This window comes from Pagrus pagrus (assembly GCF_965226575.1).
Source record: "Pagrus pagrus genome assembly, chromosome: 17".
Taxonomy (NCBI): Eukaryota; Metazoa; Chordata; class Actinopteri; order Spariformes; family Sparidae; genus Pagrus; species Pagrus pagrus.
In genome coordinates this window covers 5,260,312-5,280,388 of record NC_140201.1, presented here as the reverse complement: position 1 = coordinate 5,280,388, position 20,077 = coordinate 5,260,312, and the positions used below count along the sequence as shown (strand labels likewise).

Here is a 20,077-nt window from a genome sequence, read left to right as displayed (position 1 = left end):
TTGTTTGTGTGCGTAACTGATTTTTGTATCTTTAAATATTATCAGTCTGTTTGTTCTCTCTGTAGTCACGGCCTCTCTGGCTTCAGTTTAATGTAATCAGAAGCCGAGTCCACTCAGCCTGGGCTCTAACTCACAGAATTACAGCTATACAGAATGCTGTGGTGCAGATGATCTTCAGGGGCAAAAAGCATTTGATAGTCAGAAAGAGGAACATTTTGAAGGAAAACAGAGAAATTGGGTTCGTAGCTTTACATTTGTATTTCCCAGGTCAGAAGAAACTTTGAAGTCTTTTAACCCTCAGAAGAGTGAACTGTAGATTTCTTTTTAACAGCTCAAAGGCTACACAGTTGCTTCGGTTGTACTGAGAGTATGTCTAGGCCCGAAGTTGGCTCCAATTAAAAGTTTTGTCCCCAAAGGAGACGACTACCATTTACTAATGTACACTTTATCTAAGAAAATTATTTAAAAATCACTGTTGTGATTCAGAAGCTTGATATACTTATCAGTAACACTGTGCCTCCACAGAAGATTCTTTCATTATTTTTTTTTTAGTGAATAATGCATGACTCTTAAGAAATTTAACTCTCCAGTTTTTGTTCACATTTCTGCAAGCTGACACATGCACTTGTGTTGTGTTATGAAATCCCATATTCAGCCATGCTCCTCACTTCTCCTCAACTGACTCTCATTCTCTGCCTCCTAAACCTCCCTCTGCTCCCCCTCGTCTCCTCCATGCTTGGATGGTTTTGCTGTTGAGATAAGGAGGTGAGAGGTAAATACTGTGGCTCTCTGTGAGGGGAACTGCATCTGCCAACATGGCTACACAAACAGTGTGTGAAGTTGTCTGGGGAGTATAAACCCAGATATCAGATAAGAATGTGCCAGGGCTAACACTGGAGCTGTGGGCTGGACTCTGTTGCATGTTGATGGTCCTGCCTTTGGCTCTCTGTCTTTCATCTCATCTCTTTCTGCTTTCTTCTTTTATTTCTGTCCTGAATTTATTATGACAAAGACTCAGACACAAAAAGAGTTATGACAGGCGACAGGGAGATTGGGTGGAGGAAGCTATTGTATGTTGGAGGAGCACCTTTTAGCGCTACATGGGGCTTTGGTACAAAGATAAGAGGGCTACGCTGGCAGGCAGGCACAAGCAGGCGGTCTTTGGATTATATGGAGCTAATTTTAAGGCACATTGTATGTACATGTGCCCCACAAACAGACAGACAGATGGACCAGCTTTGCATGCCGTTTGATGAATTGGGGCGAGGGAACGCACAGTACAGACAAACTGACCGATGGCAGCTTATACACAGATTTAGAGGCAGGCAGTTCTGAAATTGCATGTTTCATTCATAACTCATAAGCGTTTGTTGTTGCTGTCTGCAGATACAAGCTTTAAAGGGTCCTCAAATATAAAAATCACAACACATATTGCATACAAAAATTGAAGGACTTATTTTTGCCATGCAGAGACAGGTTGTTAAAGCTGCATGTCCACATGAATGAGGACAGAGCAGGATTTGTATGCAGTCCAGACAGATTTTGACTTCATAACTGGTTTTTGTTCCATAACCTATGTTTTACTGTAAGAAGACTTCTCTTGCCAGATTTATGTCTTGCTTTGGGTTTTTAAATCGACTCTGACGCACTAAAAAAGAACTGCTGTAACAGTGGGTTTTTTGAAATCTCCACATAAACACATTTTTTGTTCCGAAATGTTTCCAAAACAAGATGAAATACGAATAAATGAGTCTGAAAAAGATGAGGCATTGAAAGACAGATGTTGAAGCAGAAAGAGAGACAAGCAGGCACAGAAAGAGCCAGGTGGTTTCAGGTCTGCGGCTCGTACATTTGCGCTTTGATTGATGTGATAATTCTGGTACTGAACAACCGCCTCCGGGATAAACCTGCGAAAGATGGAGCGAGAAAGAGGGGGGGCGTGTTCAGGAACACAGAAAAGCATGAAAGCAAACGCAGGAACTCATTGATCTCTCACTGGAATTGAACGTAGATTTGCTTAAAATGCAAAAGTAGATCAAATATTTCAAGCTTTTTTCAATGATTTTACATATTTTTGTCCGCGTGCCTGCCTCGACACTACTCCCCATCTAAGCTCTTAAAAATGGGAGAGTAGCAGGTCTCCTGTTAGATATGAACACGTTTCCAAGGACCCTCCATAACCCCCAGAATAAGGAATTCATATATTACTCTCTCTTTGTCCGTCTCACAGGGAGCTGATTAGCAGCGCAGTGATAGCATGAATGAAAGAAATGTTTGTGTAAAAAAAATTGCATCCCTAAAAAAGAAAATGAATTTGTGTGGAACAATAAAGGGGAAGATAAGGAGGATGGTGAAGTTTGAGCCAGCATGCTTTGAATGCAGGCCACATTTGCATGAGATTTGTATCTGTTTGTTGATGTTCAAATAAGGTCACTGGTTTCAAATGGGATTTATTAACCCATTAACCCCTTCATCCCTTTGTCGGAGATTGGTCAATCTGGGGCTCAAAGCAAAGCTCTTCTGGCAAATTGTGAGTTTAGCTTGGAAACAGATTTCTACCCTTTCCTTCCTCCCTTCATTCCTCGTTCCATTAAAAGAGAAAGGAGGCAGTGAGGAAGGATGAGGGTTGAAAGCCAGGAAGAGAGTGAGAGACGAGGTCAGAGGCAGGAATAGAGGTAAAAGCCGTGAGGGTAAAGGAAAAGCAAGCCATAGCAGTGCTATTACTGGCTTCTAATATTGCCTTCAGGAGAAATACTTCACCCATGGTACAGGATACTCCGGCTGGTCATTTTTTCCCTCTGGTTTTCTATTTATCGCTTATATACACCAACTCCCATTCAGGTTAAATAGAGGATCACATTTCCTGTCTGTTTTTAATCGCATATCAGTTTCATTTCCCCGTCTCTTCAGTTCAACTGTAGACACAGGTTTCTCCAATGCTTCACAAGCTCTTTTTGTGAAGCCATCAGATCACGTAGTTATGGAAATCAGTCATGAAGGGAGAGGAAGATGAAAGGAGAGTTCAGAGAACATCTTTGAAGCCTTGATAACAAGTTGGAAACCTCTGTGTAGCTGGCATATTTGTAGTAGCAACAGTGGAAGTTAAGCTGTCAGGTTTCTATGTGCTGTCATTAGTAAATCTCAAGCTACATGTTCTTCATTTGTCCACATTAAGAAATTGGTTGTCCTTGAATGATATTTTAGATATGCACCATCAACACAGCTAATCCTCTCCTCGGCGTTATCAGGTTGACAGATGACAGCTAAGTGAAGAGCATCCATGCATATGTTTATGTACATCCCTCACATAGGCAGATACCAGATTTTCACAACTTTTAGTCTTGAGGTTTGATGACCTTAGTGTTACCCTATCTGCATGTTACACAATGGCATCACAGTCATGTGCTTTCACACTCCTTCACAGTATTTGAGCCGATTGCTACCAATAAGGAAACAGTTTGTGATGGTTTCCTAAATGAAGTGATCTGCCAAAGTTAGAAAAAAGGTGATTCCACATACTTCCGAGCACCAATCAGAATTTAGCAACATTTAAAGGACATCTGGTCAAACCACACCCACACAGTCCTGATGTAGATTAGTTTTAAAGAGGAACACTCCTAATAAGTAATACTTAAAGATGATGCTCTGAATATATTTCGGGATGAATATTTTTTGTTTTGGACGAAGGGTTGAGATCATGAGTACAATTATCTTGTCAATCGAAGGAGTAGTTGCTGGTTAGCTTTCTGCTGATAACTAATCAACTCATCCTTGCAGCTTTACTTTAATGTTACATGTCACCCTCTTGTCCAAAGGGTGTGATCTCTTGTATATTTTTCCTCCTCCATGCATCTCTGCCCTAAGCAGACATTTTTATCTCCTGGCTACATTCTCAAGTTGTCTATCTTTTTAATGCCGTTCTGCAGATGTTTTTATTAAATTATCAAGGTGTCAGACTTGTCAGACTAAAAACTGAGATTTACCAGAATTCAACTTACTGCCAAGTTTTTATCCACTGATTCAGATGCAAAGTAGACAAAAATCTGTACCCCTGAAAATCCCTGCGGTTGTTTGATAAACATGGAAATTATCTGTGAATTCTTTCATCTTCCCAAGAATTTTAACAGCCTTTCAAACTGATGTCTATTTGACAAGACATATCACTGCAAACAGTATTTAGCTGTTCCCCGGCTTCAGTCAGATCTACTTTCATCCCAGTGTTTTTGTCGCCTGTCCGCACTGAACTGCTGAAGTGAGAAAGCCAGATGGAGAGACGGAGTAGGACGAAGCTGCGGTAGGGGGGAGTTATAAAGGGAAGACACGAGGTAGAGAGATGAGTGATCAGGAGGAAGAGGAGGCGGAGGTGGAGGAAGGATGACAAGTATGGTGGTGATAGCTCAGTCGGCTGTGTGTGTGTGTGTTGCTGCGTGCTGGCTGAGGTGGGGAAGAATGACAAGTATGTGGGCCATTTTCCAGAGCTCTGGTTTAGAGGAGTCAAACACTCTGAGCTGATGAGGGGAGAGAAAGAGCAGAAAGAGAGCGAACACAAAGAGAGTGAGAGAAGAAGAGGAGGGCGAGTGGACACAAAACATGTAACACTTTTATATACACCCCCCCAGTGTATGTTTAGATGGTGAATGGGTGTACTTTCCCTGTTTTTTCCTTTTCTGTTCCCCTCTATCCCTGACACACACAAACTAACACACACGCACACACAAACCAGGATAAGGCATAGGGTGGAGCGGGTCATGGCTGCAGTCATTGTTGTTCTGGCCGACAGACTTCCTGTTCCAAGCAGCTATGACGCCCATCACCACAACACAGCTGTGTCCAGAGTGGACCGGAACACACTCACACAAACACACACTGCTCATTCATATTTAATATGCTCACAGATTCATACCTGTAGAGCACTTTATCATTTCTTTTCACACACATAATTATCCACATAGATTCATAGTTGTGCGCACACGCACACACACACAGCCTTGGCATGTGGAACCTGTAGTTTGATGCCATATTTAAACCAGATGAGCAGAAACCTGTAAACCCTTGATTATGACCCACTGCAGAGACTCAGAAACACGTTCCAGCTCAACTGCTTCCAGCCGATACACCAGAACAGCTTAGTATTTTGTCTGCAGGTCTGTAAACATCCCCGACACGTCATAAATTCAAATCGAAGGCTTTGAAAGCTTTTAAATGCAATTGAAGATGTGAGAAGTGATGAATGAAAGGCACAAATTAAAAACCTTTCATTTGGATTTGATTTGTTGTTTGGCTTTATTTGCCTTTTTATTTGAAAGTGTCAAAGAGTCGTCACAGTAAAGCTCTGGAGTTTTACATTCTGTCCTTAAACTCAAAGAAGTATTGATATTCAGAGGTTTTCACCCTTTTAGTTTTGCATATTTTAATCATGCTGCTGCTTTGCTTATTTTTGTGGTGAAGGTTGAAGTTTAACATGCTGAAATATGCGGACACTTGAGTCCAGTCCCCCTTTCAGCTCCACTGCTCGTCTGTTCGCTGGCTGTTGAAAGAAGTTTGTGTCACAAAAACATCTCAGATTTCATAGTGAAAATGAGGGAACAACCATTACGTGTTCAGATGTTTTCATTTCAGTTGTATTCGGTATTGTGGTGTGCAGTGGTTTGTTATTATTTGACTGTTGGACACCCACGACTGTTGTAGCCTCTTCCAGGCCATAGTGGTATTTCACTGAAACCCAAACCTACATTTTCCCTGCACCCCCTTCAGTATTGTCGCACCAGCGATTTTCCCCCAGGCATGGATTTACCAAAATCTGTAGTGTGTGTGTGTGTGTTCTGTCTCTTTGTGTGGCCATTGGGGTTTGGCTGCCACAGCTTTATAAACCACCAGGCTTAATTCTCCCTCTGTGGGCCTATTCTGAATGTCAGGACTCCTAAAATGTTTTCACAACAGTGACCCCCCCCCCCCCCCCCCAACATTACTTCCTCGGACCCCCATTTGAAATGAAACCAATTTCAGTGGTGTTAGTTTAAAGTGGTCCCTCTGGTCAGGGAATTGTTGAAATACTGTAAAATTGTGAAAGTTGTTTTGTGGATTTGGCAAATTGTTGGATATAGCGGGTTGACTTACAGGAATTTAGCAGATTGTAATTTATTTCCCTCACATTTATTGCATGAGCTGTTGGTTTTGGGTCGTTTTTCTTCCACTGTAAGACTAGCAGTCGGTAGAACCAGACTGTTTACCCCTTAAGAAATCAGCATTAAACAATCAGACAGGAACAAAGTTTTATAGGTCAAGGATGTGCTCAAAACTATGAGATGAAAAATTTAAATTTTGAGAAGTCAGTGAGAAGTCATACAGTTTTGTGAGGGGCATGGTGGGGCCTTTGAATCCAGTCTAGTGTTGCGTTTTGTTGTTTAAGGGCTTATTTGTTCAAAATAGAAAACAGTTTCAGCATTTGTGAAGCTATGACCAGTGAATGTGCAGCATTTTTGCATCATATCTGACTTCAATGATTTATTGATTGTAAAAATGTTTGTGGATTGTTTCTGCATCTGTAAATTCTCTTTTGAGTGGAAACACAATTAAATCGTGTTAGTTAAATTGCGCGGGACCTCCAAAATCTCCACTAAAGGACCCCAGTTGGACCGTGGACCCAAGTTTGAAAGCCGCTGCTGTTTGAATGTGGATACAGTAGTGGCTCAGATTTACTATGACAGAGGAACCGTACTGGCTGTTATGCAGTCTTTTTCGTCCCGGGAAGTCAAGTCTGGTTGTCTTTAGTGTCGGGTGGCTGCCTCTATTGTCATCACAAGATGGCTCCAGCCCTCCACTGTGGCGTGTGTGTGTGAGTAATGTGGCCAGACAGGCGAAGTTGGGCGTGCATTTGCCATAAATGTGTGTGTATGCTTGTGTGTGATTAAGTGAAGGTTGTGCGCACCCATGCAAGTGTGTTAGTGTACTCTACAACGTGTGTGTGTTGTCGACTCAGCCTTTTCCAGGCAGCCCCTTACTCGTCTAACCCTCTAATCCCTGTAATCCCCCTCTCCCCCTCCTCTTTTTTCCTCCTCCCTCCACCCTAATTTCTCCTGTTCCCTTCCTGTCTTCCACTCCTCTCTTATCTCTGCACTTCCCTCTGTATGTCTTTCACTCCTCGTATCCAGTCTCTTCTAAATATACATAATGTAGCAAAGTTTTTCCACATGTTGTGACGCAGATTGAATGCTCTGTATTTCTGACTCTCGACTTCTGCTTTCAAGTTTGAGTCATTCTTTCATTCATTAATTTATGAATACATCAATAAATGATAACCCCTTTCTTGCTTCTTTATCCAGGCTGTGGAGAGAGAGCAGGTGGACAGCATTCAACCGAAGCTGCAGCATGTCAACGCAGTGGGTCAGGGTCTGATCCAGAGCGCCGCCAAACACACAGACACCCAGGCACTGGAGCACGACCTGGAGACAACCAACCTCCGATGGAACTCACTAAACAAGCGGGTACGACTCGACACGTGCCAACCAGGAGATACAGTTTATTGTATCGACTTGGCTTCCCAACTGATAACAAAACATCTCTCCCGTCCTCAGGTGGCAGAGCGGATCGCCCAGCTGCAGGAAGCCCTGTTGCATTGTGGGAAATTCCAGGATGCTCTGGAACCTCTGCTAAGCTGGCTGAGCGACACAGAGGAGCTGGTGGCCAATCAGAAGCCTCCATCTGCAGAGTACCGCGTGGTCAAGGCCCAGATCCAAGAACAAAAGGTGTGAGAAGGATGAAGGGGGACACGAGTGATGAGAAATCTTTATATTTTTTCAGAAAACAGACTTTAGAGATGTAAGGCTTAAAGCAGCAGAGGTATCTTTCTTTAGGTCATCAAGGGTACATTTACAACAAGAGCTGTTTTTTATTCAGAGTGTCAGAGTGCTCATATTTTCCATTTTGGGGATTTGAAGAGGTGATCATCAAGCACAGTTGTCTGAGCTCTTATCTCCTGCCACCCACATCCTCCTCTCCTTTCTTTGAAGTATCCTGCCAGAGTCTGTCTGTAAATTGAAGTGGATTTGAATTTTCACTTTCAATTTTTTCTAGAATATTTATTTAAACATTTTTGGAAAAACAAATATTTTGTTTATCACAGGGGTTGAATTGAAACATTGTTGATATTCAGATGTCCTCAGTGTCCTTCAACCACAAACAATAGATATTTGAATGACAGGCACACACACAAACACACATACAGTCCACACAGTCAATGATCCGTCTGCCTGGCATCCAAACAGCCCCAGTTGACCGTCTGCCAGTCAGACTGGCATACAAACAGGCGCACACACATGCATGGTGGATTTGCATTGTTTTCGGAGACACACTCACACAAGCTTTTCCCTGTTTATCCAACATATTCTTCCTGTGTTTGTGCACATGAGAGTGCTGCAGGCTCAGCCAGCAATCAATCACACGTGTTTACATCCGTGACGGAGAGTCGTGTCACCGTTTGGCTCAGAAAGAGAGAGTAAAGTGTAGAGAAGTGCATTCCAGAGGCTGAACCGCACTGTTGGCTCAAAGCAGACAGAGAGGCTGCTATCTGAGCAGGAAGTGCATCCATGTATGTTGTTTGTTGATCTTAAAACAGTTGGATCTTTAGTTAATGAATAACTGTTTGCTCTGTATCTACCTTTAAAACGTAGCACCTAAACTTATTAAATGATTTATAATTCAAAACATTTGTATAAAGATATCTGCTAACCAGAGTCCTTTGATGATGCATTTATTTTTAAAGAGCTGATTACAGATGAGCTTTATATGAGGCTCTCCTAGTGGAAAACGTTTCATCTTCTGTTGTCGGAAAAGGATACTTTTCTCCCACGAAATGTACTTGTTTCATGCCTAAAACACGTCGGTACCAAATTTTGTTGCAGCACATTTTTGCAATAGTCACACGAAGTGTAAACACCCCTTCATTTGCAAACATGGAGGGATTAGCTTTTAGATATGGATTTATTGCAGAACAGAAAATTGTTAAATTAAATAGTAAATTTAATTAGGCAGTGTACACTCATCATCACATTTTGTGTCTGAAAATCTGAAAGCCACTTTTATATTGTACCAGCATTTGGCTGCTGGCTGCTCAGTCAGTTATTATTATAGGAGCCTAGCTAAACAATTGCTGCATATGACATCAGCCCGATAAATCCATCCTTCATGAAGGTTGTAATGTTCAGCTTAATTTAACTTATTGGTCATTTTTTAGGCTGCAGTTTGTGCTGCTGTCAGATGTTATTGTGTTAAACTGAGCGATGTTCCTTATATGTACTCCCTCATTGTAGATACAATTTAAAAAAAAAAAAAAAAACTTTATTGCCAACAAAATATCAAAATATTTACATTTTTCACATATCAGTGGATTACAATGAAAACAAAGAAAAGGCTCACCTAAATCCTTACTATGACCTCATAACATCTAAAATCACAATACTAGGATTTCTGAAATGAACTAAAATACATTAACAAACATTGAGGACATATAGGCATGCATTTGTTAACCCTAATTGCTGACCCCTGCCTTTTGTGCGTTTCTTTTTTCCTCCAGCTGCTCCAGAGGTTGTTAGATGACCGCCGGCCAACGGTGGAGATGATCCGTGCTGAGGGAGCAAGAATCGCAGCCACAGCAGACACTCAGGACCGAGAGAAGATACAGACCCAGCTCCAGAGTCTGGCAGAGAGATGGACAGACCTGCTCGACAAAGCTGGTGGCAGGTAAGTCTCATCTCCAGGCTTCGGAGTGGGGAGGATAAGCTCTGGTTTGCCAACCCTACTGATGGTCTCAGAATTCCCCATGGAGTGAGAAAAGGAAAAGGGAATTTCCTTGGAGCAATAAATACTAAGGTGTCATATTACTCTGTTATGGTCGTTCTGGCACTCAGATTCCTGACAATCATTCGATGATTGTTGACACTTCAAAATGATCAGTTCTGTCCATTTTATCCTATGTAAATGAGACCCTGAGATCATATCTCAGAAAGCAAAAGAGATTTACACATTTGTCTAGCTGTAAAAATGTGGTTTGGGAAGTAATTGGTGGTGTTCCTCAACAACATATTATCTTGTGGTTATTTCCTGTTTTTGCGTTTCATCTCTGTGTAGCTCTGTTGAGCACCACTGTACTTAAAGAAAAGATAGTATCATTACTGTTGGTTTCTGTGGTCTACAAGTAATTTTCAGCAGCTCTTCTGTTCACTTGGGAAAGTAATGATTCTTTGGGGAGAAAGTGGGGACTCAGTGAAGAGGTTTCATATCGCAGACTGTTCATGTAAAGTAGTTTCATATTGTTAACAACACATTTATGGCTGTATGCTGCAAGGCATGATATAAAAACATCTGTCATGTCATGGAATATATTACATTTAATACTGTAAATCTATGTACACACAAAGACAGACTTTAAAATGTAATAATACATAGAAAAAAACGAACATTTATTAAGCTGTGTTTATAAAAATGTTGACAGCTGTATGATGCAAAATCAGGTCCAAGTTAAGCAAAAAATAAAATCTAAGAAAGCAATAAAATACCAATAAAATCTCTCCCCCTCCTCCTCCTCTTCCTCTTCCTCCTCCTCATCTCTTGGTATCTTGTCACACCCCGCCCTCCTCTCACCCCTCAGGCAGAGGCAGTTGGAGGAGCTGCAGGTTTTGGCTCTTGAGTTCCATGAAGCCCTGGAGCCTCTGGGAGAATGGCTGAGTGCCACCGAGAGACGCCTGAGCTCTGCCGAGCCAATGGGAACCCAGACAGCCAAGATCACCCAGCAGATCGTCAAGCACAAGGTACTGCTTGCCCCCATTGTTACCGAGATTCTTCCCTCATGGAAAGATCACAAAGGTCGATTTTTACTGCCCTGCCCTATTTCTGCTTCAGATAGTATCATACAAATAACAAAATGTCCGCTACCCCTCAACCAATTAGGAAAAGGTAGGTTGAAGTCATGCTTGGCAACGTAAAGGCTCAACATGAAACGTTGTTCACTCAATAGATTTACAGATGTGCAGACAAGAAAATACTTGCTGACTTTCTTACCTATGAATATTGTTGGTGTTCCAGTTTTGCAGTCCTTGTTTAAACTGACAAGTAAGGTAGAAAATAATTTATGGTAGCAGACACACATACACATAGTCAGCAGTCCCAATAAAACGTGTACACTTAATCTCAGTGTAACTCAGTGGAAAGAAGCTGTTAGAGGAAGCACAAGGAAAAAGATCCACAAAGCATCATTTACAACACAAACATACCCTGTTACAAGCCCATTTCTTTACTCATGTTCAGTTGACTTCAGTTTTCATCTTAGCTGTTTTTTAAGTTCTTTCATTCATTCATTCATTGATGTTTATGATTTCTTGTTGATCTATGATTTGTCATTTGCATGCACATATTTTCATTTTTTATGTTTTTGTTGTTTTGCTGTTCTTTTCTCACTTACCTCCACCTTACTCACACACACACACACAAACACACTCACACACACATCTCCCAGGCACTCCAAGAGGACGTGTCCTCACGTGAAGCCGAGGTCGACCACCTCGAGTCCCTCAGCCAATCGCTGACCCCACTCAGCTGCACGGCAGATCGTGATTGGTTAAGCGAGCGGGTGGGGGCGGTGAGGTCAGGTCACTCGGAACTCACCGATTGGTGCACGAGGCGGGCGGGCATGCTGGAGCAGGCGCTGGCTAACGCTCAGCTGTTTGGGGAGGATGAGGTAGAGGTGCTGAACTGGCTGGCAGAGGTGGCTCAGAGGCTGGCTCAGGTCTCCATCCAGAGCTACCAGCCTCAGCTGCTAGCCGAGCTGCACAAGCACACTCTGGTATGACTTCATGAACACACTGAATGAGCTCACTGAGTTACTCCTTCCAAAACATGACAACAGTAGTTAGTAATTTAGGGAAAGAGCTACACTATACATGTAGAATTGTGATAATATACTGTAATATTTTGAATCAAGTAAATGCTCTTTAATATAAGTTTATAGATATCCATGTGTATCGCTAAAATATCCATGTATGAAATTATATACAGTATAGTATCTTGAAACACAAGGGACCATGAGTAAATTCACAGAATTTCCTTCAACTGCTGTTATAATAGCTTTTGTATCGCAAGTAAAATAGAGCAGAAATGATGAACAAATACATCTGTAGTTTTATTACTTTTTATTAATTTTTCAAACGGTACTTTTTTTGGTTTTGGAGACAAAGAAAACAACTTTTGTCTACTCGAGGTTAACTTTCACTCTCTTTCTCTTCTCAGTCTCTAAATGAAGAGATTGTGAGCAGGAAAAAGACGGTGGACCAAGCCATCAAGAACGGGCAAGCCTTACTCAAACAGACCACAGGTAATAACCAGACCACCGACAAAGATGTTAAATGTATTGTCAGTGTTGTCCTCGGTCGTCTTTCAGTTCGTGCTGGAAGTTTGATGATTAAAGGGGATCTAGGTAAACTCAAAATACTAAAACTAAATATTTATTTTTTCCATAACTGAATAAACAAGCTGTTCTCAGAGGAAAATAAGCTCCCTAGAACACTGTTTGAAGCTAGAAAGGTGGCAGGGTCCGCCAAATATAAACAAAGTAAACGATATGAAATTGTGTTGTCCTTCAAGGTCAGTTTGTTTATTCAGTTTATTCACTCATGAAAATAAAGAGAGTTTGTTTATTTAGTTTGTTTAGGCATAAAAATACTGTCAATGCAGATCTTTCTCTTCTGATTAAAATGTCTCTCCCAGAACTACACAGTGCACCTTTAACAGCTAAAATCGATAAAGCAATTTATATTTGTGTATATTATAATGCTTATGTGGTGAAGCTTAGTGAGAGAATCACACTGCAAAGAAACGAAAACACTGTTTTCTTGTAGATTCACGTCCAAACCACACATTTTTACATCAGCGGTGAACCAAGCCGTAACATCTGGTTTGTGTCTCTGTTCTCATGATATTAGCCATGCTGACTGCAGGCACTATTAGCCAGTTAATTGATGGTCTACCCCATGAATACACTGCATGTTTGCACTCTCATATTTTAGATGGTCAGGCAAATGTTATTTCTGTGAGAGGTTTGCTGAACTGTCAACCTTAGCCTACTGTGAGATTTAACAGTGTGTTTGGAATAGATTATAAGAAATTATATAAGAAATTAAGATTGAAATTTTGCACATACAAGGAACTGGACTTGAGTGTGTTTCGATCAGTCACAGTAAACATATCACAAAATCCATATATTTTGTCTATTATCACAAAATCCCTTAAGATTAACATATGAAATCATTCTGTACACTCCTGATCACACTGATAACATTTATAAAAGCATCAGTCCATGACCTGACCTTTTGTCCTCCCGCAGGCGAGGAAGTTCTCCTGATCCAGGAGAAGCTTGACGGCATCAAGTCTCGCTACGCTGAGATGACGGCCGGCAGCAGCAAGGCCCTCCGCACCCTGGAGCAGGCCCTGCAGCTGTCCACACGATTCGCCAGTGCCCACGACGACGTCAACCAGTGGCTGGACGGTGTGGAGGCTGAGCTCAACAATGTAGAGCCCGACGCCACACCCTCATACCAGGAAAGACAGAAGGTGGGTGGAGTATGAGAGAGATGGTTGCAGTTATGCCTGTGTCCTTTGGGAATTAGACATACAGATCAATACCTATTTGTTAATATCCCCTTATTTATGCAATGATTTCGAAGAAAAAACACTGAATCGTTAAAACTGAGACACTGATCAAGCAGCAACCCGTTTTTGTTCCCCTTGAAACATTCATAATTACTACAGTTAAGTTACAGTATTTAGATGTGATGGTATATACATTTCACTATTTCACATTACACTCATTGCTTCATGGCCTATTATTAACTTTGGATGTGAGTCACTTGAATTAAGGTGAATGTTTGGAACAACAGCATGAACGTCTATCTGTTGCGTCTGTTCTCTTGTACACACCAGATTTCATGGTTCGGTGTCATAAAGGAGCTCATTTCAGCTGTTGGTTTGCTTTAACTGGCCAAGATGCGCTTGTTCATTTGCATTATTTCTTCTTATGTCCACCTTTTTGAAACTGTAGACTTTGCTTTACTAAATGATTAATTTTGAGCTCGAGTGACGGACTGAACTCTTTCAGGGATTTTAAGGGATTATTTTTAAAGATAATGTTGTACAAATTGTTTGAAAAGAACAAATTATTTCATGAAATCTCCGGTCTGTAATGACATTTTCTGCTGTTCAAATTTCAACCCACGGGCAGTCAAGTTGCCATAGTAACATGGAACTTAAAAATACTATTGAAAAAATCATTGCTATAGTTTTTATCACTCTACAATGACATTTTCAGCTTTTAACATTCAATGCGTTTTCAGTTTACAGCACATTTGCTCTTGAAATGTAACCCAACCTCAGGCAACAGAGCTGTTGAAGCTTTACATATGTATACTAGGTTGTATTTTAAAAGTCCAAATGTAAGCAAATCTTACACTTGATTGCTCTTATAAAACTAATCTTTTACGGTTACCTTTGCAGGAGCTGAAGAAAGTGTCGGCAGAGAAGCGCCTGGTGTTGGACACCGTCAACGAGGTGGGAAGCGCCTTGTTAGATCTGGTGCCATGGCGAGCCCGTGAGGGCTTGGACCGCCTCGTCGCTGATGCCAACCAGCGCTACCGCCAGGCTGATGAAACCATCACACAGCGGGTGCAGCTGGTACAAGCTGCCATCCAGAGGTCACAGCAGGTACTGCAAGTAGTTTGACTTGAATGTTTAGCTGGTTATCTTTCGATTCGTCTGTTCTACTGTGAGCACTTTAACTCACTAAACACTGACTTCTCCTTTCAGTATGAGGAGGCAGTGGATGCAGAGCTGGCCTGGGTAGGGGAGACAGAGCGTAAATTGGCATCTCTGGGGCCCCTGAGCCTGGAGCCTGACGTGACAGTGGCCCAGCTGCAAGTACAAAGGGCCTTCAACATCGACATCATCCGGCACAAAGACACCGTGGATCAGCTACTCAGCACCAGAGACGACATCCTGGAAACCTGCAGTGATGCCCAGAAGGACGCACTGATAGTAAGTCACTGATGGTTAAGGGGAGATGGAGAATTGAGAGGAAGAGACTGAAAATTCATTTAGTCAGCAACAGGCTCTCAGCACTAATAATTTTGTCTTTTTCTTCAGGAGAAGACAGATTCTCTCAGCGCTCGTTATGATGCAGTGAGCCAGAACCATAGTGAGCGGTTCTCAGCCCTGGAGCAGGCTCAGGTTTTGGTCGCTCGGTTCTGGGAGACCTACGAGGAACTGGAGCCATGGTTGGGTGAGACTGAAACACTCATCACCCAGCTGCCACCACCAGCCATCGACACAGACGCTCTTCGACTGCAACAGGACCAGATGAGGGTAAGTAAAAAAAAATTCTGTTTACTGTCACCAACTCAAAAGTGTTTTGGTTATGTTCTTAATTCCCTCTCCATCCTTTCACCTACTCTCCAGCTGCTCAGGGAGTCTATCGCAGAGCACAAGCCCCACATCGACAAGCTGCTGAAGATTGGACCCCGGCTGGCCGAGCTCAGCCTCCAGGAGGGGGCATCTGTGATACAGCGCTACACCGAGGCAGAGAGACGCTACCTGGCCATCAAAGAGGGGGTTAAAGGTCGTGCAATAGCCCTAGACGAGGCAGTGTCCCAGTCTGCACAGGTACGACACCGAGGACAAATTCACTGTTATAACCGCAAACCTAAATCTAATAAGTTTTATTATTTAGTCTTCTTTGGTGCCAGAAAGTCAGAAGACTTCAACAAGAGTAGTGTGAAAGTTAATTCAATAAACTTAAATTACATTTTGTGGGTGAACTAATTTGTTGATCTACAGACCAATTTGCCTCCCACTGCAGAGTGAAGACCTTGTAATTTGTAAATTATGTTTGGCCCAGTCTGTTTACAGCTTGTTAGATAGTCTGCAGCTCCAGACAAAACAGACTGATGTGATTACTGAGCAGCATGTCTGTGTTTGTGCCTTTGTCTGCTGTTTGCCCTAAACTAAATGGTAATAAGGATTTATCCTGTGAGGTCAAGTTTTATTTGAATTTAATGTTTTCTTTACGTTTTTCTTTACTCCATTTTACAGGAAAATGTTTATATTATATTCTCAAAAGCTAAAATATATCTATCGGTGTTCGTGTCTAGTTTTCTTTACACATATTATACCTTCTCTTTGCACTTCATCCCATGAGACATCATTGAATCACTCGAGTCGATATCTCCTGTCTGCACTGTATGCATGTCTCTGATTTAACTCATTGTATTGTTTCTCCACCCTCCGCCCCCTTCAAACCAACTCATGTATCGCTCCCTCTTCTCCTCCACCTACACTTCCACTCTGTCCTCATCCCTCACTTCATCCTAAACCACCCACATCCTCGTCTCTCCTCCCTCAACCTTTAACTTAACCCTGATCTCCCTCATCATGTCCACCCCTCATCCTTGCAACCCGTTCCCTCCATCCCATCCCTCGTTCATTGTGGATGTGCTGTGTGTGTTGCACCCCCCCAACCATCATTTTCTCCATCGTCACTGCTCACTGCAATCACCCAGCTGGTAGAGGTAAGACACTGACAGACAACATCTAACCGGCACTCAGGCAGCGGTTGGACCACATGAGTTGGTCAACAAATCAAATATGAATCGACACTGAGGGACTAATATTGTACCAATCAATCACTAATCAAGTACTAATCTAACCAGACAAAGTTATAATTTCTCCAGTCGATTCATAAAGCTTGAGATTTTCACCTAAATCTTATTTATGATTTAAGTGATCTACAAGAACCAAACCATGTGTCTGCCAACCCTGAGTGACAAAAGAACCTGAATAAAATCTGTTGGGAAATTTCCTTTTTGTGTCGGTTTGTAGACTTAAATTAAGCCTAGTTGAAAACTGAGACATACTTTCCAGTAATGACTAGGCTTGACTTAGGTCATTGAAACCAGTCGTAGTTGTCCTTTTGTCTCACAAAATCTTCCCCTCGTGGCTAGATGAGATTTGTTTTAGTATGTCATGATCAAGCAATTTAATTTCCCACAACAACAACTCACTAGAACCTGTACCATGTCCTGAGTCTTGGATTAGCAGCTCCCTGTGTGTGGTAGATCAAGTCCAGATTTGTCAGAGTTACACAACCTGGCTGACATGCTGAAGGTGCAATATTGAGATGTTAAATACTGTTGAAGAACTGTAAAGGCTTGTCAACATCCTCTGTTGAAATCTGATAACAGTTATAATAAAAAAAGCCTTAAAGTTAATGCAGTGTGCCACAGATGGCTGAACACCCACATGATATCTCAGTATTTTCTCACTTTCAAAATGTCAGCCAGCCTTCAAGAGACCCAAACCCGGCCCCCTCAACCCACTCTGTCCTCCTCCTCCTCCTCCTCGTAATACTTTTCTTCCAATTCTCCGTCCCCAGTTTCACGACAAGATGGACCCCCTGTTGGAGACCCTGGAGGGGGCGGTGCAGCGGCTGCGGCAGCCTCCCTCGGTGGCAGCGGAGGTGGAGAAGATCAGGGAGCAGCTGGGAGAGCACCGAGCCCAGGGCCTGGAGCTGGACAAACTGCTACCGAGCTTCTCTGCCCTCTGTGCCCGCGGAGAGGAGCTTATTGGACGAGCCGCTCACGACGATCCTGCTGCTCAGGGTGAGTTGCTACGATGTGTCTGACAGTGAATGACAGACAAATAACATTCAAACTGACAGACAGGATGAGGGGCTTTACACAGACATGGATTATCTTGCTATTATTGTATGTAAAGTTCACTCTTGGTGCACTTGTTCCATTCATTGATGAGCTGCTGTACATGTAGCCAACTATTTAAGAGGGGGACCAAGTTATGCTTTTATCCATCTTGTAATACTTTAATCGGGCAAACAACTTAACAGCTTAATAACTAAACAGGGCTGCCAACTCTCATTGTAAGCATTCAGTGTGTGGCAATGATAATACTGGCTATAAATAGAACAAAATATTACACAATCTGATTTTCTTTTTAGTGTTTAAAGGGCAACAGAAGTTGGAGTGGGTCAGAACATAGCGGCACACATAACAGGCTTCTGTAATCTGGGTGAAAAATGTTAAAGTCTTACAATACTTTTGGCTCCAGTCCAACTAGCTCACTGACCGAACAATCAACTTGCCAAAGTCAGTCACTGTTTTCCTGGCACAAAGCCAGTGAGCAGACTTTGTCGAATTTTGAAATGGAACAGATTCAGCAGTGAAGTTCTGCATATTTCTTCCATCGCCACCACATGGTGAGACAAAACGCACACATAGGTCTTTGTTATGTCGCCCACTGAAGAACTCTGTGCTTTGATACCCTACAGCCTGCCACACTTTGTGGAAATGAAAGGCCTCAGTGTGCAGAGATAGTGGGAGTGCACTGATGAAAGACTCAACTTACCAGGACTAGACACTAGACTCTTTCTGAAATTATCTAAAATAGATGAGACTAGATGACCAAGAAGTATTTCCCAGTATGCCCAGTGAGATCCCTTCAACTTCTCTCTACCATCCTCTTTAAACTGACTTCTCTCCCCTCACTCCTTCAGCTGTTCGTTCCCGCCTCCTGCGCCTCCGCTCCCTGTGGGATGAGATCCGGCAGCGAGCCGAGGAGAGGGAGGGGAAGCTGAACGACGTCTTGGACCTGTCAGGAAAGTTCTGGGCTGACGTGGCGGCGCTACTGAGCACGCTCAGAGACTCCCAAGATATTGTGAAAGAGCTGGAGGACCCTGGTGTCGACCCCTCACTCATCAAACAACAGATTGAGGCTGCTGAGGTATGAAGGACATGAGGGAGTGAGTGAATAGTGATTGACAGGCAGAAGAGAGAAAGAGGAGATAATAGAGTGTCAGAAATGCACTGTTTGTAGTAAATATGATTTCTCTCTAACCTTCAACTAGGCCATTAAGGCAGAGACGGATGGTCTGAGGGAGGAGCTGGAGTTTGTCAGGACCCTCGGAGCTGACCTCATCTTTGCCTGTGGAGAAACTGAGAAACCTGAGGTCAAGAAGACCATCGATGAGGTGAGAAATCAATACCATGTGCCGTCATTTGCTTCTGAAAACATTAAAAGTATTTGTTTGTTTGGTACTATTTCATGTTGACCCACTAACATAATTCCTTTGTCTTCCTGTCTTTCTCCCAGATGAATGCAGCCTGGGAGGGCCTGAACCGGACATGGAGAGAGAGGATGGAGAGACTGGAGGAGGCCATGACGGCGTCTGTGCAGTATCAGGACGCACTGCAGGTTTGTACATTACAGTAACTAGTCTATGTTTATGATTGTCTGGGCCTTTATTTATCAAGGGTAAGAGGACTGATCATCTGTTTTATTTAGCTTACTTTCTCTTTTTTAGTGTGTACTTGTAATTAAATAAACCAATGTGTAATGTTGCAGCGATATCATCAAAACACTTTTACTTCAGTGAGACATGAATATGATGCACATGATACTTAGTAGTAACTGTGATCTTGGTTTTAATTTAATTTTGTTTAAAGCTTTCAATAATGTTTTTCTTTATCATTTCCAGTCTATGTTCGACTATCTGGACAACGCAGTGATCAAGCTGTGTGACATGTCAACTGTGGGAACGGATCTGGGAACTGTCAAACAGCAAATCGAAGAGCTCAAGGTTGGCAAGAGAGTCTGATATTTCCTTCCTGTTGAACAAATCGTTTAATCATGAACACATTTAACACACTGCTGTTTTTCAAAAACAGTTTTTATATGATCTAGATCTCTTGCATGATACGTATTATTTATGTTTTTTTTAACAAAAACACTACTCTCTCCTTTGTTTACCACTCTCTCCTCTCATCCCTCCATTCACCCCGAGCAGCAGTACAAGGTGGAGGTTTACCAGCAGCAGATTGACATGGAGAAGCTCTGCCACCAGGGGGAGCTGCTGTTGAAGAAGGTTTCTGATCAGACAGACAGAGACATGATCCAGGAGCCGCTGACCGAGCTCCGACATCTCTGGGAAAACCTGGGGGATAAAATCACCCAAAGACAGGTAACGACACCA

General features: G+C 42.4%; 1 protein-coding gene across 9 annotated transcripts in view; it reads left to right on the top strand.

Annotated features, from left to right (window-relative positions):
• The window catches only part of LOC311272731 (microtubule-actin cross-linking factor 1-like), a 225,858-nt gene that overhangs the window by 186,627 nt on the left and 19,154 nt on the right, over positions 1–20,077 (top strand). For 8 of the 9 annotated variants that reach the window (XM_084379319.1, XM_084379316.1, XM_084379318.1 and 5 more), the window contains 17 exons: positions 7,323–7,484; positions 7,575–7,745; positions 9,572–9,738; positions 10,646–10,805; positions 11,510–11,836; positions 12,280–12,364; positions 13,373–13,599; positions 14,539–14,745; positions 14,848–15,075; positions 15,184–15,402; positions 15,496–15,699; positions 17,468–17,693; positions 18,602–18,828; positions 18,953–19,075; positions 19,198–19,299; positions 19,583–19,684; positions 19,892–20,065. In XM_084379319.1, the coding sequence (XP_084235445.1) occupies positions 7,323–7,484; positions 7,575–7,745; positions 9,572–9,738; positions 10,646–10,805; positions 11,510–11,836; positions 12,280–12,364; positions 13,373–13,599; positions 14,539–14,745; positions 14,848–15,075; positions 15,184–15,402; positions 15,496–15,699; positions 17,468–17,693; positions 18,602–18,828; positions 18,953–19,075; positions 19,198–19,299; positions 19,583–19,684; positions 19,892–20,065 (3,111 nt within the window). The remainder of the gene's footprint in view (positions 1–7,322; positions 7,485–7,574; positions 7,746–9,571; positions 9,739–10,645; positions 10,806–11,509; positions 11,837–12,279; positions 12,365–13,372; positions 13,600–14,538; positions 14,746–14,847; positions 15,076–15,183; positions 15,403–15,495; positions 15,700–17,467; positions 17,694–18,601; positions 18,829–18,952; positions 19,076–19,197; positions 19,300–19,582; positions 19,685–19,891; positions 20,066–20,077) is intronic. The other variant, XM_084379322.1, reaches the window with a different exon arrangement.